The sequence below is a fragment of the Alexandromys fortis genome, unplaced genomic scaffold, assembly GCF_014885135.2.
Source record: "Alexandromys fortis isolate MF-2015 unplaced genomic scaffold, M_Fortis_MF-2015_v1.1 scaffold_3, whole genome shotgun sequence".
NCBI classification, from domain to species: Eukaryota; Metazoa; Chordata; class Mammalia; order Rodentia; family Cricetidae; genus Alexandromys; species Alexandromys fortis.
The window spans coordinates 20,218,030-20,241,643 of NW_026067909.1; the positions used below are offsets into that span (position 1 = coordinate 20,218,030).

General features: G+C 42.0%; 2 protein-coding genes across 3 annotated transcripts; both read right to left on the minus strand.

Annotated features, from left to right (window-relative positions):
- Window positions 1-1,313: 1,313 nt before the first annotated feature.
- On the minus strand, window positions 1,314-7,761 carry Oosp2 (oocyte secreted protein 2). The gene is made up of 4 exons (XM_050137573.1): window positions 7,680-7,761; window positions 5,432-5,613; window positions 3,645-3,748; window positions 1,314-1,499 (listed from the first exon to the last, which is right to left on the minus strand). Exons 1-4 carry the CDS (start codon window positions 7,759-7,761, stop codon window positions 1,382-1,384), a joined length of 486 nt encoding a protein of 161 aa, XP_049993530.1. The 3' UTR covers window positions 1,314-1,381.
- Window positions 7,762-12,866: 5,105 nt separating this feature from the next.
- Window positions 12,867-22,796, minus strand: Oosp4b (oocyte secreted protein family member 4B). 2 transcript variants are annotated; one of them, XM_050137569.1, is made up of 5 exons: window positions 22,601-22,796; window positions 19,286-19,464; window positions 18,323-18,417; window positions 13,787-13,931; window positions 12,867-13,220 (listed from the first exon to the last, which is right to left on the minus strand). In XM_050137569.1, the coding sequence occupies exons 1-5, from the start codon at window positions 22,740-22,742 to the stop codon at window positions 13,158-13,160; spliced, it is 624 nt and encodes a 207-aa protein (XP_049993526.1). In that variant the 5' UTR covers window positions 22,743-22,796; the 3' UTR covers window positions 12,867-13,157. The 2 variants fall into 2 exon arrangements, with proteins under 2 accessions (XP_049993526.1, XP_049993525.1); XM_050137568.1 differs by having other exon boundaries at window positions 19,286-19,467.
- Between the last annotated feature and the right edge of the window lie 818 nt (window positions 22,797-23,614).

Consider the following 23,614-nt stretch of genomic DNA (forward strand, 5'->3'; position numbering starts at 1 on the left):
AATGATGGAGGTGGGTCTTGTATCTTATCTGTTGCTTTCATTGGTTAATAATAAAGAAACTGCCTCGGCCCTCATAGGACAGAAAATTAGGTAGGTGGAGTAAACAGAAGAGAATTCTGGGAAAAAGAAGCTGAGTCAAGGAGTCGCCATGATTCTCCAGCTCCAGACAGACACAGATCTGGTAAGCCAGATCGTGAGCTACACAGAATATTAGAAATGGGTTAGAACAATATGTAAGAGCTAGCCAATAAGAAGCTGGAACTAGCCGGGCCAGGCAGTGTTTGAAAGAATACAGTTTCCGTGTAATTATTTCGGGGCATAAGCTAGCCATGCGGTCAGCCGGGGACGCAGCCCTGCCGCTCCTAATTCAACATGTTCCAAATGTGGATGAGATACGACAGAAGGCAATAACATCAAATTTCAGCATTGAGGCTGTTTGCTTCAGTTAAAAACCTTGAGTTTTTTTCTAGATTTGTCATCTGAGTATGTTGCCGTATTAAATTAGTTCTAGAACACAGCTTGATAAATTAGGACACTGTGTAAATTAAAGTGTCTGCAAACAAAAGGATATTTCTCTTTCCTGAGAGTTAGCAGGTTAAAACTTAAACTAGGCCCAAAGTTCCTTTAAGGTTTATTTATTTACTATACATACAGTGTTCTGACTGCATGTATGCCTGCAGGCCAGAAGAGCCCATCAGATCCCATAGTAAATAGTTGTGAGCCACCATTCGGTTGCTGGAAATTGAACTCCGGATCTCTAGGAAGAGTGGTCAATGCTCTTAACCTCTGAGCCATCTCTCCAGCCCAAGGCTCAAAGTTTCCATTCTGAGACATTAATACACCTATCTCTGTACACAATTCTTACTAAAAACGTTTAGAACATAATTCTATTAGGTCAAAACATGTGGGCCGGTAGGATGGATAGACAGATAAAGGTTACTACCACCAATCCTGACAACTGGGTTCCATCCTTGGGACTCACGTGGTTGCAAAGGGAACCATGTCTCACAGGTTGTCCTCTGCCCTGTCCACATGTACTGTGACATGCATATGCACTCATATGCCACAATATAAAAAATAGACTTTCAATGTTCAAAAGTGCCACAAAGGACATATTCTTGAATCTGGGTACAAAACAGAAAACAAAATTTAAATGGATAATATAAAATGTCTACTAGGTAACATCAAATTAATAAGTCATACCCATGGATAAAGTTATTGAAGAAACATCTTCATAAGCAAAGCATTTATTTAATCGGTGTACAGAAATTAAATGTCTAAGAAGTTTATGGCAGCGTTGTTCTTATTGAAAAGGGGTTTGTTGCACAGTGAAGTCCACAATGCCAGCACTATTCCCATCTCCTATGCAGGAGGAAGCAGCTTAGGGAACGTTTAGTAACCCCAGGTCTTCAGGTGTGATTTGAAGATTAGTCATAAAGACACTTGCAGGCACCTTTGGGTCCTCATCTGTAGACACTGCTGTAAGCCACACTGACTTCCTAAAGAAAAAGGGAACAGAGAGAATCAAGGTTGGAGTCTTTGATGACACGTCCTGCTGTGTCTAGACTTGGGGGTCAAATCATTCCTACCTTTAATAAACACCACCATTTTCAATATGCTGATTTAGGAGGTAGAGGCAAGAGAATCATTGCAAGTTTAAGGCCAGCCCGATCTACATAGTGAGTTCCTGGCCAGTGAGCAATTTGGATTTTTGAATGTGGATGAATATATGCGTTTTTGTATACAAACTTAAAATCTATGCACAAAAACTCTGACCATGTATGTCTGTCTGACTAGACAACACTTTAAAATGTGGTGCCTATGGAAATCAGAAGAGGACTTCGCTTCCCCCGGAACTGGAGATGACATGGATGGTTGTGAACCACCACATAGGTGCTAGGAATCGAGCCCAGGTCATTGGCAAAAGCAGTAAGTGCTCTTAATTGCTGAGCCATCTCTCCAGCCCACAGTCGTCATTTTGCCTAAGGAAGGTAAACAGAAAACAAGGTAGCAATTACTGTTGACAGGGGAATGCCCTTTCATCTCTTGTTAATCTAGAAGACTCTGCAGAAGCCCTAGGCCTGAGGCAACGGGTCAGAATTCTACATTACAACCAACAATCAGTAGTATATGGGAAAGATTATATATTTATTCATGTATAACTTAATCAAATCTGGCTTTTATTTGGGGTTCTGATACACCCCAGAATGTCACTAAATCCCTCAGCTTAGTTTGCTTTAGGAAAATAGTTCAAAAGAGAGTCAGAAATATTAGCAAGGCAAACATATTTTCTGCAACTGAAATCCACACTTAAAGGTGGTAAAGACGGTAAATTTTATCTTGTATTTTTACCATAGTGAAACAAACAAAAAAAACCGGAAGTCTGATTTGCCATATTAAAAGATATTAGACATTTCTCTTAGCTCTAAATTATTTTATATTAAGTATTTTTATATATTAGACAAGATTGTACGTTGTTCTGTGGTTTCTACACTTGTCCCCTAAGCGTTTATAACATTCAATGTAAACATTTCTATGATACGGCAATGAGAATACTATTGCATCTCATCTCAGAGTTCCTACGAGGTATATGGTGGTTTGGAAGAAAATGGCCCCCAAAGGGAGGGGCACTGTTATGAGGCATGGCCTTGTTGGAGAAAGTGTGTCACTAGGGAACAGGCTCAGAGAGTTGACTCCCTGTTGCCTACAAGATGTAGCATTCTCAACTCCAGCATCACATCTGCCTGCATGCCACCATGCTCCCTGCCATGATGATAGTGGACTGAGCCTCTGACACTGTAAGCAAGCCACCCCAATTAAATGTTTGCTTTATAAGAGTTGCTGTGGTCATGGAGTCTCTGCACAGCAATAAAAACCCAAACTAAGACAGAACACTTTCAGGATCCATAAAATGGCAAGCAAGTGCATTATTCATACAAGTGGACACATTCTTCTTCCTTCTCTGTGAGTTCATATTAAAATGGCAGACTGGTTTTCCGTACATATTTTAGCCATGCAGTCTCCTAACACAGAAGAAAGTTAATCAGGAGAAGTGTACTATAAAAGAGATAACAGCAAAATACATTGATGCCATGGAGCAGTGAGATGGCTCAACAGGTAGAGGTGTATGCCAGCAAGTCTTACGACCTGAGTTCAATGTCCAGACCCCACAGACTGGAAGAAGAGCAACAATTAACACAAATTGTCCACTGACCTCCACACAAACACTATGGCACATACATACATACATACATACACACAAAATAATTAAGTGAACAAGTAAATGTAAGAAAACTAAATTTGACTCCAAAATTAGCATATATATATAATTTTACTTAATATATGCCTTATTTATTACATATGATAAAGTTTTTCATTATCTTGATTTGTAAACTACACAACTATAAAATAATCTAAGTCCACTAGATTGTACGTTAGAAACCTTCAACCCTGTAATGTTTTGATTCTAAAATTAGGCAATATATTTAACTTTTAAAAATGAAAGGTAATAGGGTATCTACTGAACTATTTTACAAATAATAATCTGGGGTTTGTCTGAATTCTTCTCACGGGGAAGTCAGGATATAGCCTGTAAAATCTCAGCGTCTCGATAGCAATTCAAAGGAGATGGCTGCAGGACTCACCGAGATGCAGAACACTCCAAAGGGATCGTCTGGTTTTCAAAACGACTATTCCTTGGAACAAAGTACATCTCAGTTTCAAAATGGATAGTGTTCATTGAGATAACCTAGGAAATCACATACTTTAGGAAGAAGGTAGTTTAGCGACAGAAGAGGTATGCGCAGATGGGAACACAAAAAAACATAGAACATCAATTATCTCAAAAGAGGTGTCTGTCATTCTCAGATTCATGTGGAGGTCCAGTCACTTAACAATGGAACAGAAAGGACTGGAAGAGTGGACTGAAAGTACCCGGAGATGGGGCACCCTAAGACATAGAAGCAAACAAACTGCCACGTAGAGATTTTTGTAATAAATTATTAATGAAAAGCTTTCAACGGTTATCTGTCTGCCTCTATCTCTGTGTGTGTCTCTCTGTTTCTCTGTCATCTCTGTGTTCTTTCTGTGTGTTTCCTCTCTGTGTGTTTCTCTGTCTCTCTCTATCCCTCTGTCTCTCTCTGTCCCTCTGTCTCTCTCTGTCCCTCTGTCTCTCTCTCTCCATGTACTGATACATGTAAGAACGTGTGTACCCACCCATTTGTGCACATACAGAGGCCAAAGCATGTTAATGTTTCCCTCTACCATGCTGCTCATTGCCATGAGGCAGGCCTCTCACTGAACCAGAAGCTCACCATTTGGGCTCAGCTTGCTGGCCAGCAACACTTAGCATCCACCCATCTCTGCTCAGTTCGAGGATTATAGGCCTGAACAACCATGTTTGGCTTTTTACATGGTTTGGTGGGCTTTCAAGGTCAGGTTCTCATTTCTGCAGAAAAAACACTCCTACTCATACAACCATCTCTCTAGCCCTCAGCAGTTTTTGTTTTGTTTTGTTTTTGGAGTAACACTATTTAAAGTCAAATAACAAAAGCAGCTTAAAATGTGTGTTTTGAGAAAAGTATGTGTATTGGCAGGAAAATGATCTCATTTGATATCATAATTTCCAACAAATCACCCCTTAGGCAATTGTGCAAACACCATCTGAAACTGCCGGTGCCTCATTTATCAAAGGTAGTGTCCTATCATAGCTGACTAAACTCATCAGTGAATGGCTCAAAATATTACTATAGGATAAATATAAATTGAAATCTATAGGAAAACAATGTCTCAGAGTGAAAGCACAGTTTTAGATTCATCCCTAGTTGAATAGCCAACAGATATTAAATCCTATAGGAGCGTGGATAGATTTCAGATGACTAAATATTGAATATCAAGCACACTGCAAGGATTGATGGTCTGGCACATTAGGAGCAAGCATAAAAAAATAAAAATTAAAAAAAATTAAAAAAAAAAACCTCTTTGTCAGGGCCTGGGAAGATGCTGGGTGAGCAAAGGTGTTTGAGGCTCTTCCAGAGAACCCAAGTTTGGTTGTCAGCACCCATGTCAGGTGGCTCACAGTTGTCTGTAACTCCAACTTCAGGGGATCAAAAGTCCTCTTTTGGCCTTCACAGATGCCTGGATACAATGCACACATTCATACACAAATACAGATAAATAGAAGTAAAATTGTGCTTTAATGTTGTTTGCTAAGATTTTGTGAAATGGACTAGAGAGTCTATTCAGATCTGTGCTCCGAGGTTCTGAGCAAGCAATTGACCAAATAGTCAGGGAGGGATAAGTGGGAGAGCCTGAAGGGTAGATCAATATCAGGAGGACCAGGGATACGGTTGGAGTAAAGGACCGTAGAGTCAGCAGGAAGCACATAGCATGACAGAACGCGCAGTAGTGTTACAGACAGCAGCATTCTCACCTTCGTCCTGATGCCACAGTCACTAACAAGGTATACAAAATCGTATCGATATGTGTGTATTTTAGTTGCAGGGCAGCCTTGTCCCAGAATTAATTCATCAGAGAAAATAAATGAATTGCTTCCATCCTGGGCATCCGGGCTAACATAGACCATCAACCAGTCCTGAGAACAATTTATCTCCACTGCAGAAAGATACATAGGAGAAAGTGTCAGGTGCACATTAACTTCAAGAAAGAGCTACTTTTCTGTCAACCGTAAACATGGCTTAAATAGTCGACTATGAACGACTTTGAGGTTACCATCATCTTGCTTAATAACTCTCAGATACATAGGTGTCTGATATTTCACAGGTGAAAAAACATAAATATACGAAGATAGCAAAAACAATCGCCTATGATTTTTTTTTCCTTCTGAAGAACTGAGATTCCACAAAGGGTGCTCTATTCAGGAGTGTGTGAAAGAGGAGAATGTATTCCCACAACCTTTGGGAGGGGACAAAGAGAAGATAAGGTCCAGAGGAACTCCAGACAGCCTCGGCCAGGACAGGAAGGAGTGGGAAGAGAGAAAACTCCCCCCACCTCCCTGTTTGGAAGTCTGAAAGAGCTTTGATCTGAAACCCACCCTTAAAGAAAACCCAGGCCTAGGAAAAACCCTCCCTTAGCACCTACACTGAAATCTTCAGGAAGTCAACCACTAACGTGGCTTTTAGTGGCTGCATCAGGAGGAGTGTCCCATAATGAGTTTTCCCTGAATGGAAAACAGGTGCTCAATGAGTGCATGGCCACGCAGGTCTTCAAAATCAATTTGTGAGTACTTGTTCTTTAGAGAAAATCCATCACCACGAAGAAAGGCACATTTGGGGAAATTCGGGTTTGGAAAAGGCAGGTGTTCTACATCTATGCATCTTTCTGTGTTTAAAATGCTATTCTAATACCCCCTAAATAGGAGAATCAGGAAGATCTTCCTTAAAAGAAAAAAAATATATCTCAACACCTGAGATTAAAACTGGGCTTAAAATGTAGGTGGGCTTGGGCTTCCTGGGGGCCCACACTTTAACTTCACTATTGCTACACATCACACATTCCAGTCAGTTTGATGCTGTGCAGTGGTCCCTCCAGCCTCTGAGAAATTACTGACAGCCATAAACAGATAGCTGTTATATATATATATTAGCTGAAACAAATTCTTCCGTGCCCCCCCCCCCAGACACTAGCAAGGACCAGGACACAGATTCCTTAATCGTTCCATCCTGGAGACTCGGAATATGCCGGTTACCACTTGGTCTCAGCACGTGTTGTTTATTGTATCAGTAATTAACTGCTACACCCATCCAGCTACACTAGCCTAAAGGGCTCATCTTAAAGTGAAATGATATCAGACTGTACACGGTCCTTACTCCTACAAGGTTTCCAGGCCAAATAGATAAACAAGAAACCTATACATCAGTCCTGAAAGAAACCCCACTTCCAAAAGAGGGCAACAGGAAGTCAACTTCGTAAATAATCACATAACAATTCTACCTTAGAAAAGCTAACAGTTAGCCAGGTCTTAAAGCTAAGAAACATCTTGATTCCAGATAAAAGGGGGGATAGATATCAAAATAAACTTGTAAACAGGAAAAATTGATTTATCTTTATCTTCTGGCTTCCTAGGACCATCAGAGACCTGATGTCGGTGACTTGCAGAGCAGTAGTTTTGTGTCTATGTTTCTGTAGCCCAGGCTAGCCTTGAAATCGCTATGCAGCCAAAGATGGCCTTGAACTCCTGATCCTCCAGCTTCCCCTTCCCAGTTGCTAGGCTTGTAGACTTCTATCACCCCAACCAGCCAGTGCAGTACTTTTAAAAGAATAAAAAGCAATATCATCATCAAGTGAAAATAGAAAGATTCCAAAAGTAGGAAGGTCAGTTTCAGAGATACAATACGATTAATTTCAATCCTATAATACTGTCAAGCACAGATAACCGCCAGTAAGTTTGAAAAGACTGTCTGAGACTCAGAGCCATGGAGTATTTGTGTAAATGAGAAGCATGACAGAGAAAACCCCAAAGCATAGGAAAGGGGGTGTCTGAGAACTAAAACGTTCAGCAGAAAGAGGAAAATGTGGATTCACAAGTCTACTTGGCCTAAAAGCGTTTGTATTCCAGAGCATCTCGGCTCTGTAGGGAGGAGAGGAAGCAGAAAGCCACCATTTCACCCCAGTCTCTCAAGAAAGCATCCTCCTAACGAAGTATCCAAGTGCTCATTTACCATTGATGTCAATGTTCCAAGCACAAGGCCAGACCAAGACAGCAGAGAGAACTAAGACCTCCAAAGTCACAGAGACCTTCATTTGGATAGACTTCCAGCTCAGCACCACTCAGGAAACAAAGGGGAAGTCGTGGCTGCTTTAAGTGATTTTGCCAGGCAGCTCAAGCTCAGCTGCCTTGATTTTTCTACTTGTTTAGGGAGCTTTCAGGCGTGAGGGGCTGTCATCAAATGTGTTAAATACTTAAAAATCAGGTTCTTCTGATTATTTACACCTGAAAGCTCAAAGAGGCCTGCCTGGTTGATCAAGGGCAGTGGATAGTCCCACACCTTTACAGAACAAATTAAACTCAGTGGGGTATAACAAAAAGAGGTCAGAAAGTTTGAGAGGGGCACCGAGAGAGGGGTAGGCCTGAGAAAAATTAGGGGGAAGAGTCAGGAGTAAATATTTAAGCACTTTTCAGGAGTTTGGAAATAGGACCTCGTGTATCCCAAGCTAGCCTTGAGCTTCTGACCCTCCTGCCTCTACCTCCCTGGTGCTGAGATTGTAGGTGTGCACCACCATGCCTGGCCTGATTTAAGCAATTATAATCAATATGTGGTCCTTGGAAGTCTGGGGCTTCACAGACTCGAATTGAATACTATGATCTCCCCTATACCAAAGCAAGTACAGACGTGTGTACACACTGCTGCCTACTGAGTACCTCTGACAGCATTCCACACCGTTTGAGGCCATCCTTGTATTCTTTATGCCTGTAATCCTCATGTAAAGACAGAAAGCTGGTTTAAGACCTGAAGTAGTAAAAAGTATTTAAGAAAAATTCAAGATGTCATTGTTCTTGAATTTAGCATGCAAATGGATGGAATTAGAAAACCAGACCCAAAAAGATGAATATGGTATGTACTCACTCATAAGTGGATACTAGCTATAAACAAAGGGCATTGAGCCTATAATTCATGATCCTAGAGAAGCTAAGTAATAAGATGAACCCAAAGAAAATCATATATAGACCCACCTGGAAAATGGAAAAAGAAAAGATCGCCTGACAAAATTGAAAGCATAGGGGGTGGGGGAGAAGGAAGGGTAGAATGGGAAGAGGAGGAGAGAAGGGGAGGGTTGAGGAGAACTTGAGGGAATGGAATAGTCGAGATGGAGGAAGGACAGATATGAGAGCAAGAAAAGAGATACTTGATTGAGGGAGACATTATCGGGTTAGCAGAATCCTGGCTCTAGAGAAATTAACAGGAATCCACAAGGGTGACCCTGTCTAAGACCCTAAGCAATAGAGAGGGAGTCCGATCTTGACTTGCCCTATAGTCAGACTGGTGATTATATTAAATATCACCATAGAACCTTTGTCCAACAACAGGTAGAAACAGGCAGACCCACATTGCAGCACTGGACTGAGCTCCCAAGGTCCAGTTGAAGAGTGGAAGGGATGAGAATATGAGCAAAGAGGTCAAGACCATGAAGGGTTCATCCACTGAAACAGTCTACCTGAGCTAATGGGAGCTCACCAACTCCAGCTGGACTGGGAAGGAACAAGCATAGGACCAAACTAGTCCCTCTGAATGTGGGTGACAGTTGCATGGCTGGGGCAGACTGAGGGGCCACTGGCAGTGGCACCAGGATTTATCTCTACTGCATGTACTGACTTTTTCGGATCCTATTCTCTTTGGATGTATACCTTGCTCAGCCTAGATATAGTAGGGAGGGCCTTGGACCTTCCACAAAGCAATGTGCCTTACCCTCTCTTAGGATTAAATGGGGGTAGGGTGGGAGGGTATGTGGAGGTAATGGGAGAAGGGGAAAGAGTAAGAATTTGGATTGGTATTTTAAAAAAATTAATAAGTTTTTAAAAAAAAAGTGGCAAAAAAAAGTATTTAAGCATCAGCCCTTAAGTACAATCTTGGAAACGCATGCAGAAGGCATTGCAGCAGCACATCAACAAATAACATTCTCTCAGTGGCAAGCTGTATGCAATGGCTTGTAGCACGTACTTGACCAACCTTCTATTCAATAATCTAATGGATTTGTACAGGAAAATGTGCATTTAAATGAGTATTTTAAGACAGGGCCTAGTAGGTAGAGCCCAAGATGAAATACAACTTAAGTCTATCAGCATAGAGATGCCAATTTGAGTAGCTAGTATGGATGAGCTCACCAAGAGGGGTGCTCACTATAGAGACATAAGATTAGCCACCTAGGGGCTAACCCTTAACCCCAGAAGATGAAGTCTCAATCAGGATGGATCTCCTGAAGATAGAAGCCACTAAGGAAAGGTAGTGTGTTATGGGAGTGGGGGGTTCTTATATTTTTCCAATAGAAAATAATTGTGTCTGGCACTACTGCGAAGACTGAGACTCAGTTTATGGATTTGCCAGTATGGAACTCATAAATTGTTAGTTAAGGCTTGACTGAAGTGAGGTCAGTGTGTGGGCTCGCATGTAAGAAAGCGGTGAGCTACGGATTGTTGAATTAGGAGCGGCGGCAGGGCTGCGTCCCCGGCACCCGGCCGCCCGCATGGCTAGCTTATGCCCAGAAATAATTACACGGAAACTGTATTCTTTCAAACACTGCCTGGCCCGGCTAGGTCCAGCCTCTTATTGGCTAGCTCTTACATATTGTTCTAACCCATTTCTAATATTCTGTGTAGCCCACGAGCTGGCTTACCAGGGAGGATCTTAACCTGCATCTGTCTGGAGTGGGAGAACCATGGCGACTCCTCGACTCAGCTTCTTTTTCCCAGCATTCTCTTCTGTCTACTCCGCCTACCTAATTTTCTGTCCTATGAGGGCCGAGGCAGTTTCTTTATTATTACAAGACCCACCTCCATCATTTCCCCTTTTTCTTTTTAAACAAAAAAAGAAAGGCTTTAACTTTAACATAGTAAAATTATATATCACAAAACAGTTATCAAGTAAGAATTACAGTTACAATATTTATATCTATTTTATCTTTTATCATAACAAAGGAAAACTATAACTATCTATTCATTCTTCAACTCCATCAAAGACTCCAGAAGGATATAATAATACCTAAGTAAACAAGAAATAAGAAAACTCTAGAAATGACAGAGACATCTCGCTGCCTGGACAGTCACCCAAAGTTCTTCGGTACGTTGGGGCATCCATTTTCAGCCTTCAGGCCCATAATATCCATCAGACATTTCCAAGAAGCAGGAAATTTCAAAGACAGTTCAGTCATTTTCTGCTGTGTCCTGCAGAATGACTCGCAGACTCTTTCATGAATCAGGAACCCCGAAAGACCATCTCACCTTTAGGCAAGTTCAGCAGTCCTCTCTCTGCGGGTTCTCTGTGTCCAGTTTATGCAACAGTCCAGGCAAGAACAGTTTCTTGCCCAAAGGCTATCAAACTCCATAAGGATCCTCTTCGATGCCCGTCTTCCTCTTGAAGTAGATTGGTGTTTCCAGGAGCAGACATGTCTCATTGTCATGAAAAACCCTAAGTTATTAAAACATTTAAATGCCATATTCTGCAGCCTTTGCGAGATATGAAGAATGCCTATCTAACTGAAATATATCTCTATATATCTAGAAAATCTAACATGACTACAAGCTTTACTATTAATGATTATCCATTAACAACCTATATTTCCTAATTATACAGTACATTTTTAAATGAACTACACAATTGCAATACCTTAATCAAGATCAGAAATACATATACATATAACAAAATTGACCATAAAATCCATACCAATGCAAATTATTTATATCTATATCAACAGATGGTGCAGAGTAGAGAACGCTCTTCCCACACGGTAGCCTTCCAGAAAGAATTGCACAAACTCTGAGAAGTGGATGTGCATGAAAGCTAGTGAGTGCACGCCTTTATTCCCAACATTCAAGATGCAGAGGTAGGAGGATCCTGAGGTCAGGGCTAGCCTGGTCTACATGGTGAATTCCAAGACAGCCAGAATTACATGGTGAGACACAGTCTCAAAGGAAAACAAATGAGCATTCATATTTACTGACCTGGATTTGCCGAGTGTGGTGGTTCGAATAAAAATGACTGTCCAATGTGCTCAACTATGTTCATTGCAGCATTGTTTGTCATAGCCAGAACCTGGAAACAACCTAAATGCCCCTCTACTGAAAAATGGATAAAAATGTGGTACATTTACACAATGGAGTACTACACAGCAGAAAAAAATAACAGCATCTTGAATTTTGCAGGAAAATAGAGCTAGAAAACATCATTTTAAGTGAGGTAACCCAGACACAGACAAGTATTACATGTACTCATAAGTGGTTTTTAAACACAAAGTAAAGAAAACCAGCCCACAAATCATAGTCCCAGAGAACCTAGACAATAAGGACACTGAGAGACATACATAGATCTAATCTACATGGGAAGTAGAAAAATCTCCTGAGTAAATTGGGAGCATGGTGACCTTGGAGGAGGGTTGAAGGGGAGGAGAGAGGCAGGGAGGAGAGCATAGAAAAATGGATAAAAATCAATAAAATAAAAAAAATGACTGTCCATAGCCTCATGTTTGAATCCTTGGTCTAGTTGGTGGAACTTTTAGGGAAGGGTTAGGTGATATAGCCTTGTTGGTGAAGGTATGTCACCAGGAAGTGGGCTTTTAGGTTTCAATTGTCCCTCTCTCTGTGTCATGCTTGTGGATTAGATGTGAGCTCTCAGCTACTGCTCGGTGCCTTGCCCACCTGCCTGCTGTCCTGCTCCCCACCATGATGGCCATGGACCCAACTATGCTCTTTAAGCATGATACGGTACCCCACAAATTGTTTTCATTCGTTAGTTGCTCTGGTCTCTACACAAAAATAGGAAATAACTCAAAGAATAACTTTAAAAGAATTCTGTTTTCAATTGTCCAAAATCTGCGTGGAACCTGTGGAGGCATTCCACTGGCAGTTACATGCACCCATTTGTTGTGCTGTAGGAATCTGGAGAGATCTCGGGTTTGAGCTTTGAAGCAACAGTTGGTGTGCTTTCTTTTACATTGTTAGTTCTTCTCATTTTCATGTGATTTGGGCCAATTAGAATGAGTTTGGCCCAGCACCCTTAATAATGTGTACTCAAAAGCATAAACTTTCATATTACTATGAAACTATCTTTACAATATACGAGAAGATTTATGTTCACAGACGAATTAGAACACCCCTTCAAGCACAAATTCAAGCTGAGACACTCTTGAGTGTTTCAGATTTTAATGTGGGAGAAGAAGCCACCATGCAGCCTGATTTATGAGTAAGCTCCTGCACAGAAACAGCTTTATTAGAACTTCAGCCTTCAGACGGAAAGTTCTGGTGACAAGTGCCCTTAGAATTAACCCAGTAAAACATTTAAACATGATATTACAGAGCTATGGTCTCCCAAGTCCCGACAGACGTTTAAACAGGTTCACAAATGTCACTACTGGTCTTGAAACAGACAAAACAATGGTGTGGCTGAAACCAGGTCCCAGGCTTGTATTGCACTACTTGCTTCTGGATTTCAGGGAACAAAGGAATTCTTCGCACAGGGACCATTGATCCAGAGGTTCACAGACAGTTGGTCCTGTGGGTTAAGAAGAAAGCACTTAAAATCACTTTCATAGAAAGCTCACCCAGCACCTTTTCCAGAAACCTCAGGTGTTCAACCTGAAGCAGTAGGAAGAATCTCATCTCTCTCTTTAAATACCATCTCTGACATTACACTTGGATACTTATCCGAAGGTATTACCTGGGGAACATACTGAGAAGGAACAAATCCTTGAAATTTTTAAACTTTGCTGATCTATTGCCCTTCATCTATTATTCTCAAATGCCATATGTAGGTTCATGGTTGCTTTCCTATGGATGTCAAGAAATCAGAGACCTAGTGTTGGCTGTCTAAGGAAACTATTTCTCCTTACCATAGGCTCTGCTGAAAGCAAGAAAAATGTAAGGAGCCTTATAGAGCGCAACATACTCATGTTTCTGGACATTTAGCCAAGTGACAAAGAAACAAGTGTCCAAGCCTGAAAGATCTACTATAAAATGCAAGCATGCTGCAAACAGAATTCAACTTTAAATAGTTCCTTCGGTGAAATCTTAATTAACAAATTGCCATTAGCCATGAAATAATGGAAAGACTCCTCTTACCTTATGAGAAATGCTAAAATTAGGCCCGTGTGATTTAGTTTGGGAGGAGACCAATGACTCTTGCCCTATTACTTGAGTGCCGCCACAGAAGGCACTCACGCTGTACCTATTTAATCCAAAGGGCTCCACTGAAAATAACTTAGGCCTAAACAGAGCAAAGAGAAAAAAGCAGAGAATTAATAGTTGTAATCTAAGGGAAAATAGGACATTTTAGTGGTTTCTGTACTACTTTTAAAATGACTGGAGAGAGTCAGGCATGGTGGGGCACACTGTGAATCCCAGCAGTTGGGAAGCAGAGACAGTCAGATATCTGTGAGTTCAAGGCCAGTCTGGTATACAAAGCCAAGTTCCCGGACAACCGGGGCTGTTAGATGAACCCTTTCTCAAAACAACAACAAAATGATTGGAGAGAAAGGGAATTTAGCTTAATGAATATGAATATAAAGTTTTTAATAGAATCACAAACTTAACACTTATCCAGATGATATTGATCTAGAATTGATCCTAGAATAAGAGTTTCAAACATCATCTAATGTGATAAATATTCTCTCTAGAACTATGATTCCACATCACCTACAACTAGCCTACACACACAGACACACACATGTGTGTATGCACAACAGCAGCAACTACCTAGTATGGAGGGGAAGGGATTGCCATTGAAAACAGAATAGACTCTTAGACATACAGGCAAAGGATGCTCAATCATACCACAAGGGCACTTGCTCAACTACATTCATAGAGTTTTATTCATAATAGCCAGAACAACCTAGATGTACCTCAACTGAAGACTGGATAAAGAAAATGTGGTACATTTGCACAATGAAGTATCACTCAGCTATTAAAAACAGGGACAACAGGAAATTTGAAAGCAAATGGATAGAACTAGAAAAAAAATCATCCTGAGGTAACCTAGACCCAAAAAGACAAACATGCTATCTACTCAGTAGCAAGGACGGTTCAAGGATGCTGCTTGATCTCCGTAGGAAGGGAAAATAGAATGGATCTTGTGCAGGGACTAGGGGCAGGGATTGGAATCTGAGTGGTCAGGCAGGGGTGGGGAGAGAGGACTGAAAGAGATGCCCAGAAAGGAGGTGCATTTCAGGGTCAGGCAGAAATCTGGCGCAAGGGAAACTCCCAGTATCTACAAGGATGGCCCCAGCCAAGACTCCTAGCAATAGAGGATGCATAGCCTTAACTGACCATTGCCCACAACCAGGCAAGACTTCCAGGGGAGGGATTAGGACACCAACCCAGCCACATAACCTTCAACGTAGTCTGTCCTGCCTATGGGATGTGCTGGTGTAAGGCTGGCACATAGATGTGGAAGTGGCCAACCAATGACTGCTCCAGTCTGAGACCCATGCCACTAGAGGGAGCCCACCCCGGACACTGCCTGGAGTGCCAGGGCCCAGAGGCTGGATGGCCCAAAGATGGAGGACAGAACCAAACAGAACAGGAGAAAAAAATGTAATGATGCGTAGTGATATGCTGCTATACTCATAGACTGGGTCCTAGCTCAATTGTCATCAGAGAGGCTTCCGCTAGCAACTGATAAACAGATGCAGACATCAGGCTGGGCTCGGGGAGTCCTGCTGAAGAGAGGAATGAGGATTGTCAAGTCAGAGGGGTCAAGGACATTACATGAATAGCCACAACATCAACCAACCTGGGCTCACAGAGGCTCACAAAGACTGAACAGACAACCATGGAGCCTGTATGGGACGGACCTAGGCCCTCTCTCTATATATATGACAGTTGTGTAGCTTAGTCTTGTGGGACTCCTAACAGTGGGAGCAGGGGCTGTCTCTCTTTCACTGACTTTTGGGACCCTATTCCTTATACTGAGTTGCTTTGCCCAGCCTTAATACTGGGGCAGGTGCTTAGTCTTACTGCAACTTGATGTACTATGTTTTATTAGTATCCATAGAAGCCCTGCCCTCTTCTGAATAGAAACTGAAGAAGAATAGATGGGGAGAGGGCACAGAGGAGAGTTGGTTGGAGGGAACTGGGGAGAGGAAGGAGCAGAAACTGTTCTCAGGATGTAAAATAAAGAAATTCAAAAGAAAAGAAAATAAACTTCAATCCACCACATAGAAAACAAGTCTAGCCGGGCGGTGGTGGCGCACGCCTTTAATCCCAGCACTCGGGGGGCAGAGGCAGGCGGATCTCTGTGAGTTCGAGACCAGCCTGGTCTACAAGAGCTAGTTCCAGGACAGGCTCCAAAACCACAGAGAAACCCTGTCTCGAAAAGCAAAAAAGAAAGAAAGAAAGAAAGAAAGAAAGAAAGAAAGAAAGAAAGAAAGAAAGAAAGAAAGAAAGAAAGAAAGAAAACAAGTCTAGCATCAAACTCATCTTGCTAAAGAGGAGAGCTGTCCTCTTAAAATGTTGAGAAGTGCTATCCCACCAAGCCAGTCCACCAAATTCCATTTTAGGCATTACAGCGTCCCTTCCATGTTGTTACTTCGTTCTCTGCATATGAATTAAAGGAAGGCAGCTTTTTCAGAGATCCCATTGCCGTAACTGCTCTGTAACTGATGTTTGGAAACAGGAGCTAACCCTGGATTAACCACGTGAGAGATAAACATAAGATTCTTAAAAAAAATAAATACAGCAGTTACTACTGCAGCCACTGGGGTAGAGAGGCGGCTAGGAAAACAGCTCTCAGGATGAAGGAAGCTGGCACATTGCTGACTCTGCTCCAGGGAGTTTATAAAGGTCATACTACTTTGAACTCTTTTTTTGGCCAGGAAAGCATACCTGTTCCCCAGGAAGCCAAAGTGCCTTAGCCTCAGCTCTGGGGCTAGTTTCCTACTTCATTTACAGAAGACCATAAAGGACAGCTTTGTCAATGAGTTGCAGAAGCCCTGGAATGATCTGACACACATGGAACAGTCAGATCCTGGCTTTAATATGTCATAAGGCTTTCTATTGCTGTGCAATGCCTGTAACTTCAGGGACTTCACTGAGAGAGAAGCTTGCAGTGCAGTCTTTACAGAATTAATATCGAATGCGATGGATAAAGAAGGCGGTCACCACTGTAGCTGGAGCATTAGAAACGGTCCACTGTTCTTCCTGTAATCCAGGTCCTGCTCATTACTCATCCTCACTCATCCTTCAAATCATCTGATGTTTGTCCTCATCTCTAGTATTATAATAATTCAACTCAAAATTAGTTATTATCAAAAGAATATAAGACTGGGGGATAGGGAAATCACTCAGCAGTTAAAGGCATACACTGCTCTTGCAAAGGGACCAAGTTTGATTCCCAGCACCCATATTGAGCGGCTTACAACTATCTGTAACTTCAGCTCTAAGGAATCCAACACTTCTGGCCCCACAAGCATCTGCATTCATGATATGAATGCCCACACGGAGACACACATGCATATGCTAATTAAAATAAAAATAAATATTTTTAAAATACAGGACTTTGAATAAATGCCATTTAAAATAAGTTCAAAGGCACATAAAAAACCCTAAATATTTGTGATGAATTGTTGACTGCCATTCATCTGAATCATGTGCATTCTCATAAGCAGCACTAAACCTAACAGTCTATGACAAAGGACACATCCTAAATCTGCACTGTAAACACGCAGACAAGTTGTCAGAGCACCTGGGGTAGGGGAGAGCTCGTTTGACTAAAGAACCAAACTTCAGTTTTGTGTAAGGATAAACGCTATGTGTGGCACCCAGGTTATCGTGTTGGACAGGGTGGTGTGAAGTCTGAAGGACACAGAACTTTCCCTGCCTCACTTTTTCCACCATCAGGAAACTTGAGGTTATAGCGACAATGTGGGAAACCCTCCTGAATGACTGAAAATGACCCGGCTAAGTCACAAGGTAACAAGAGTAGTGTGGACAGTGTGATACGGACACAAAGATCAAGTACATCTGTGGAACTGAAGTAAGAATGTGCAACATAGAACTGATTTGATGGATATTTGCATACTGAAATATTTGCATATTTGATTGTCTGTAAAATTTCTGCAAAATAAATGTTGGGTTCCAAATTCACTATATGCATATAATCACTTCAGGGAAATAAACTCATGCTTTCAACTTTTAAATGGTAGGAAACTATATACATAGTGAAGTTTAAAAACTGGCCAGTGATAGGACTCAGTGCGGAAAGTGGTTTGCCACCAAACCTGACTATCTGAGCTTAACCCCAGTGACCAGCAAGGCAACACGGTAGGTAAGTGACTCTTTCAAGTTGTCCTCTGTTTTCCACACACATGTTATGGTATGAGTATACCCATACACACCTAAATCTATACACATGTGCACATATGCACACACACACAGCATGTAACTTTTTTTAAAAAAAAATTAAATGAGAAACCCTAGGAGATATGGGAGTTTCCTACAAAATCCATTCTTCTTCTGTACACTTGCAATTTTCCTAACAACCAGATGGTTTAGCAACCGTAGATGTACCAGAGGAATCCGCTGTGCCTGCCCTCAAACATCCACCCATCGATGGATAAATTTAGGAATGTACAAGCAGAGTAGTCATCTCCCCATACCTACCTCTTCACAGAGCAAATCACCTGGAATCTGCGGGTGAGCTCCTGAACCAGTCTGTACCTGATCTCAGACAAGATGAAGACATTTCCCTGGAACACCTGAAATGATGAGGCATGGAATTGTGTGGCTTAATAACATGAATATAATCTGTCAATTCTAGAAAAAAATGGGAAATTTTCATTTTACATTAATTTTGCAGAAATAAAGTAGATGTAAAAAACATTTTATTCTCCTTTTTTGTGTGTGTATGACCTTAAACTCTTTTGCCTCTATCTGCACAACTAAACAGAAAAAAATACAAGATTGAGAGCATTTTTATCTTTATTATCTACATGTTTTAGTGTATTACATAATATTCACATGTCTAATATATTAATATATAGGTGTTTTCCCTAAATGGCTGTGCAGTGCCCTTGGAGGTCAGAAGAAGGTACCAGAGCTTCTGGGACTGAAATCACAAATTGAAGTTGTGAGCCACTTTGTGAATGTTAGGAATCAATCCCTTGTACTCTGGAAGACTCTTAACCACTGAGCCATCTCTCCAGAACTCAACTTTGAACACTTAAAGGTATATTTTCTGTTTCCAAAATGGATCCCCATGTATATATTTCTAGTTCCAGTGTCCTAAAATACACAATTTGACAAGACATGGGCTAAATAGAGAAGATGTAAGCTATAACAGTGGACTTTTACAAACCCCCTAATCAGAAATGTTAGCCTTGCATGTATAAGTCCAGACCTCCCTCAGGAAACAGTCACGTGAGTTATAACTGCGGCGAAAGCTTTTAATTAGGAAAAAAAAATCCTGATGCTGGCTAGATGGTTCAGTGGGTAGAGCACTCGCCTAGCATGGCAGGGCCCTGAATTCAATGCCCAGTAGAATGAAGGGAGGGGGGAAAGGGGAGGGATTATGAGATTATGTATCCACAAAATAGGCACAGTAAAGGAAAATCATGAACCACTTACAAATTTACTGATCCCACAGGAAACAGCAGGATAAGAAAACTCATAGTTGAAGCTCAGGACCCTGGTTACGGAGCAGTTGTTCCCCAGGTATATGTCATCAACTCTCAGTTCCGTATCGTTACCAAAGGGCCTCCTTTCTATTCTCACGATCAGCCAGTCACTAGAGCACACTGAAATCACTGCTAAAACAACAATAACAACAATAGTAATGTACACCTTATTTAGCTTTGGTGGGAAATGTATCTTTTCTGAAAAACTGAATAGTGCGAACTGCCTTTATGAAGAATTTGATGGACCCAGATAGTCAGAACATTACTGACAGCGTAGAATAGAGATTTTAAAATGGAATCAAACCTATCCAATAATCCTTTGCCTCTTAATATCATTATTATGGTACAATCCTGATGGCCAATCCAAGCAAAAATAATAGTTGCCCATTTCCTCTTTTTATCCAGTCCAAGAGTTGTGATGTGACCTAGGTAACTTGAAGATAGACACATTTCCTTTAGAAACCAAATCACTCATGAACAGGCTAGCTATCATTCTTGGGAAAAAAATATCACACCACGAGTTTGTTTTTCTCCCTACGTTATGTAGAGTTCTGCTGTCAGTGCGGCAGTTGCTAGGTTAACAACACATATGTCTTGCTACTGAGTACAAGATTCATGGGCAGGTAATCTATCCCTTTCCCAGATGAAAAGGGTGCTCAAAACATTAAATAGTTCACAGAGCCTATCTATCAAGTCTGCAGATGTGAAGGGCCACATCTTAGGGTGAAAACGTGGGAACTAGAATACAGGAAGTAAATTATTTTCTATCCATACAGGTAATCTATTTTCTTTTAGTGACAGTCACTCAAGGCCTTGCTAACCAGTGTCAGATCTGTGGATGGAGAACATCAGGATCCCCTGGGCATTCCTGCCCTGTGTAACCATTTCACACTTATTAGTAAGACCCTGAGCTCTCTCACACGTTTATTTTTGTACACCTAATGTAACAGGTACCAAGAACTGCAAGATGACCAAGAACTCTAACAGAAGCAGGCGGAAAGCTGTGAGGAACAGATGGGAGCAATCGGCACACACAGACAGGCATTTTTTATAACACTAGTCTCTTCTAGAGGAAGGACCACAACCTTTGTGTGTACCCAGCATGAAAGATCAGGAAAAAAAATTGTATTTAACAAAATAAAACAGATTGGTAGTGCCATTGAAACAAGGGGTTTTAAACCAATTTTATTCCTGGGTTTTCTAGCACTAATCTGACTCAAATATTTAATTCCCAACTTCTCCCTCAGCCACACAACACTATTCCCATCCTGTGTAGAAATATTAGACTCACACGACAAAAGGAAAAGTACCTTAGGGCAGGAAAACCTCAGAACGAGAAACCACCAAGTAGGTTTGAGAGTCTCCTGCCAGACTAGGATAACAGCTCCACCCTTCCCAAAGGTACCACATACGATCATGAAAAAAAAGCAATAGAGGTGGATCAGGTTTATAACGACAGCTTGCTGCTCGGTGGTTACTTGTGGTTACTCACTGTGAGGTCCGTGAAGAGTAAATGACTCCTGTAGATATCAGAAACCAAGACTGTGGGGAAAATGCCTGTGGTTGTTTCTAACAAGAGTTTTGAAAAGAAAGGAAAACTTCAAAGACAAATGCGTTAAAGTACTTCAAAACAGAAGCAAAGCCCTCTAGGACAGTGGCTCTCAGTCTGGGGGAAACAACCCCTTTAGGGATGTAATGACCCTTCCACAGGGGTTGCCTAAGACCACCTGCATATCAGATATTTACATTATAATTCATAACTGTAGCAAAATTACAGTTACAATGTAACAACAAAAACAATTTGGGGGAGTGGACACCACAACATGAGGAACTGTATTAAAGGGTTACAACATTAGGGGTTTTGAGAACCTTGGCTCTAGGGCCTGGTTGCTTACTCAGCTGTAGATGCTTGCGGGTGGGGGGGGGGCGGAGTGGCCTTCTTGGCTGTACAGGGGAGAATGGTTGGTAACATCCCTGAGCAGCCACAGGTGTACCAGTTACAAGCCAGCTGAGACAATCAAAACTGCCAAGCTGCCCGGGATGGCAAAACCTCCCCATCTGAAAGCCAGGGTGCCAGGTAAAGGTGGGGGGTGGGGGCTTTGGTTCCGTAGAGAAACAGGAGAACGCCCACAGGCAAGCGCCTCCCAGCAGCATGAGAAACAGATAACAGGCTACCATGCTAAGGCTAATGTGAGCCAGAGATGTTCTCTCATCTCCTGCACAGTAATACCAAGACAGATCTGGGTGTTTGCAGGTCGCTGGCTGTCTTGTCTTCTTTTATTATAACATTTTTTTATTTATGGGGAGAAGGGCACCCGTTCCACCATGTGGAAGTCGGAGGACAGCCCGCAAGAGTCAGTTCTCTCCTTCCTCCATGTGGGTTCCCCATGGACCGAACTCAGGTTGTCGTGTTTAGCGGCAAGCGCTTCCACCCACTGAGCCATCTTACCAGCTCAAACATCATTTACTTTAAGGTATAATACATCCCAAGAAATTTCCACTCATGGACACCTGGAAAAAATTAGACACGTGGCCTTCAAGTAAGTAGCTGAAGTTCACCCAGTTAATTGCCAGAGTTGGGGTTTCTCTTTCTGGAACCTCGGGGTCTGAAAGAAGCAATTAGAACCCATCTGCAATTTCCATTCTGCCGAGTACCCTCCTGTCCTGGGTTCATACATACAGGCACATCCCTCTGGCTAGCGAAGCCCTTTCTTGGCTTTCTAGAGTTATATAAACCCAAGTTACAATAGAAACATGGGACTAGTTATTGAAAAGGAGAGAAAGAAGAGGCAGGAGGACTGTGGTGTGTTTCAGACAAGTACCTGGGCTAGTGAATGCCCAGCCACCACATGCTACTACGTTCATAACATTCTTTCTTTAAAAGTTAAAAAAAAAAAAATGAAAGGGTGGAAGCAGAAGGTTTACCAGAAACCCAGCAACAGGAGTAACCAGAGTCCCCGCTTTCAGAACTTGAGAGTACGGACTAGGGAAAGCTGTCCTCTGGCCTCTACAGACCTTCACACACAAAAAGACGAACCTTTCAAAAGAGGTTGTTAATCATATAAACTGAGTCTGAAGAGCCATCAAATTGTTTACGATAAAATGAAAGGCCTTGAGCACAGGCTCGGCATGCTAACTTCAAGTTAACACTAAAGCTTCATTGGAAACACCAGCCCTCCCTGGTGTGTGATCAGTGAGGGCAGGGTGAGAGCTTCCTCCGAAAAGTCTCTTTAAATCAACATCTTCCAAAGGTATTTATTTATACCTGGCTCGAGTCCAGAAGCATTCCACAACAGACAAAGGAGAAAGAACCCGCCTGACAGGGCTGTGAGCTTCATTTTGTCGAACTCCAAAGCCTCGGGAACCAGGCACCGGGAAACAGATGTCCTTGACGGTTTATAAACCATTGGCTACACTCAGCTGTCGGCAGTTACCCTCCGCTTAGATGGGGCGGAGGAGGCGGGGACTCTCCACATCTTCTCAAACTACAGTCCAGCCTGGAGTGCTGCATCGCCTCACCTGGAAGCCTGTTAGAACGCGAACTGCCAGGCTCCACTCTCCACCTACAGGAACAATCATAAATCCCATGGCCGCAAGATCGCTGAGTAGCTCACATGCGCATCAAGTTTGGCAAGCATTTATCTTAGCACTCAGCCTAGTACGCTAGACTTGGTTTTTAAAAAATCATCCTAACATTGAAAGCTACATAAATCTGCCTAGCACCTCTGCCTGTATGGATGTCCTAAGTCATGCTCCACACACTTGATGATTCTTGTTGCTTATATCCTAAGGAACAAGAACCAATGACTGTCAGGGGGCTGACACAGGTGGCAAGTTTCTGGTTGGCTTTTTCTCTCATTCTCTCATTGTGATTTAGTTTTAAATTCCCGGAACTACTAATGAGGTTGAGCACCTTTTCAACATGTAGTTTCCTGGGAAATTTTTGAAATGGTTTTTCTGGTTTTCTAGTTAGATCCATAAAATATGTGCATACTTTGCAGGCCTATGTGCCACAGCGTGTGTCTGTCTGTCTGTGGAGGTCAGAAGACAGCTCATGGAAGTTGAGTCTCTTTCATCATGTGGTTCCCACAGACTGGCAACTGCCCATCTGCTAAGCCACATCCCTAGCCCAGGCGGAATCTCTTCTACCACTTTCAAAGATGTTAGTAAATGCTATTTTGGGTGTGGCTGGGAGGTTCTCTCTCTGAGACTAACATTTAAAGAAGACACGTGCTCCCACTGCCCCCTTCTCTGCCTGACTTCAACAGGTGACATTGTG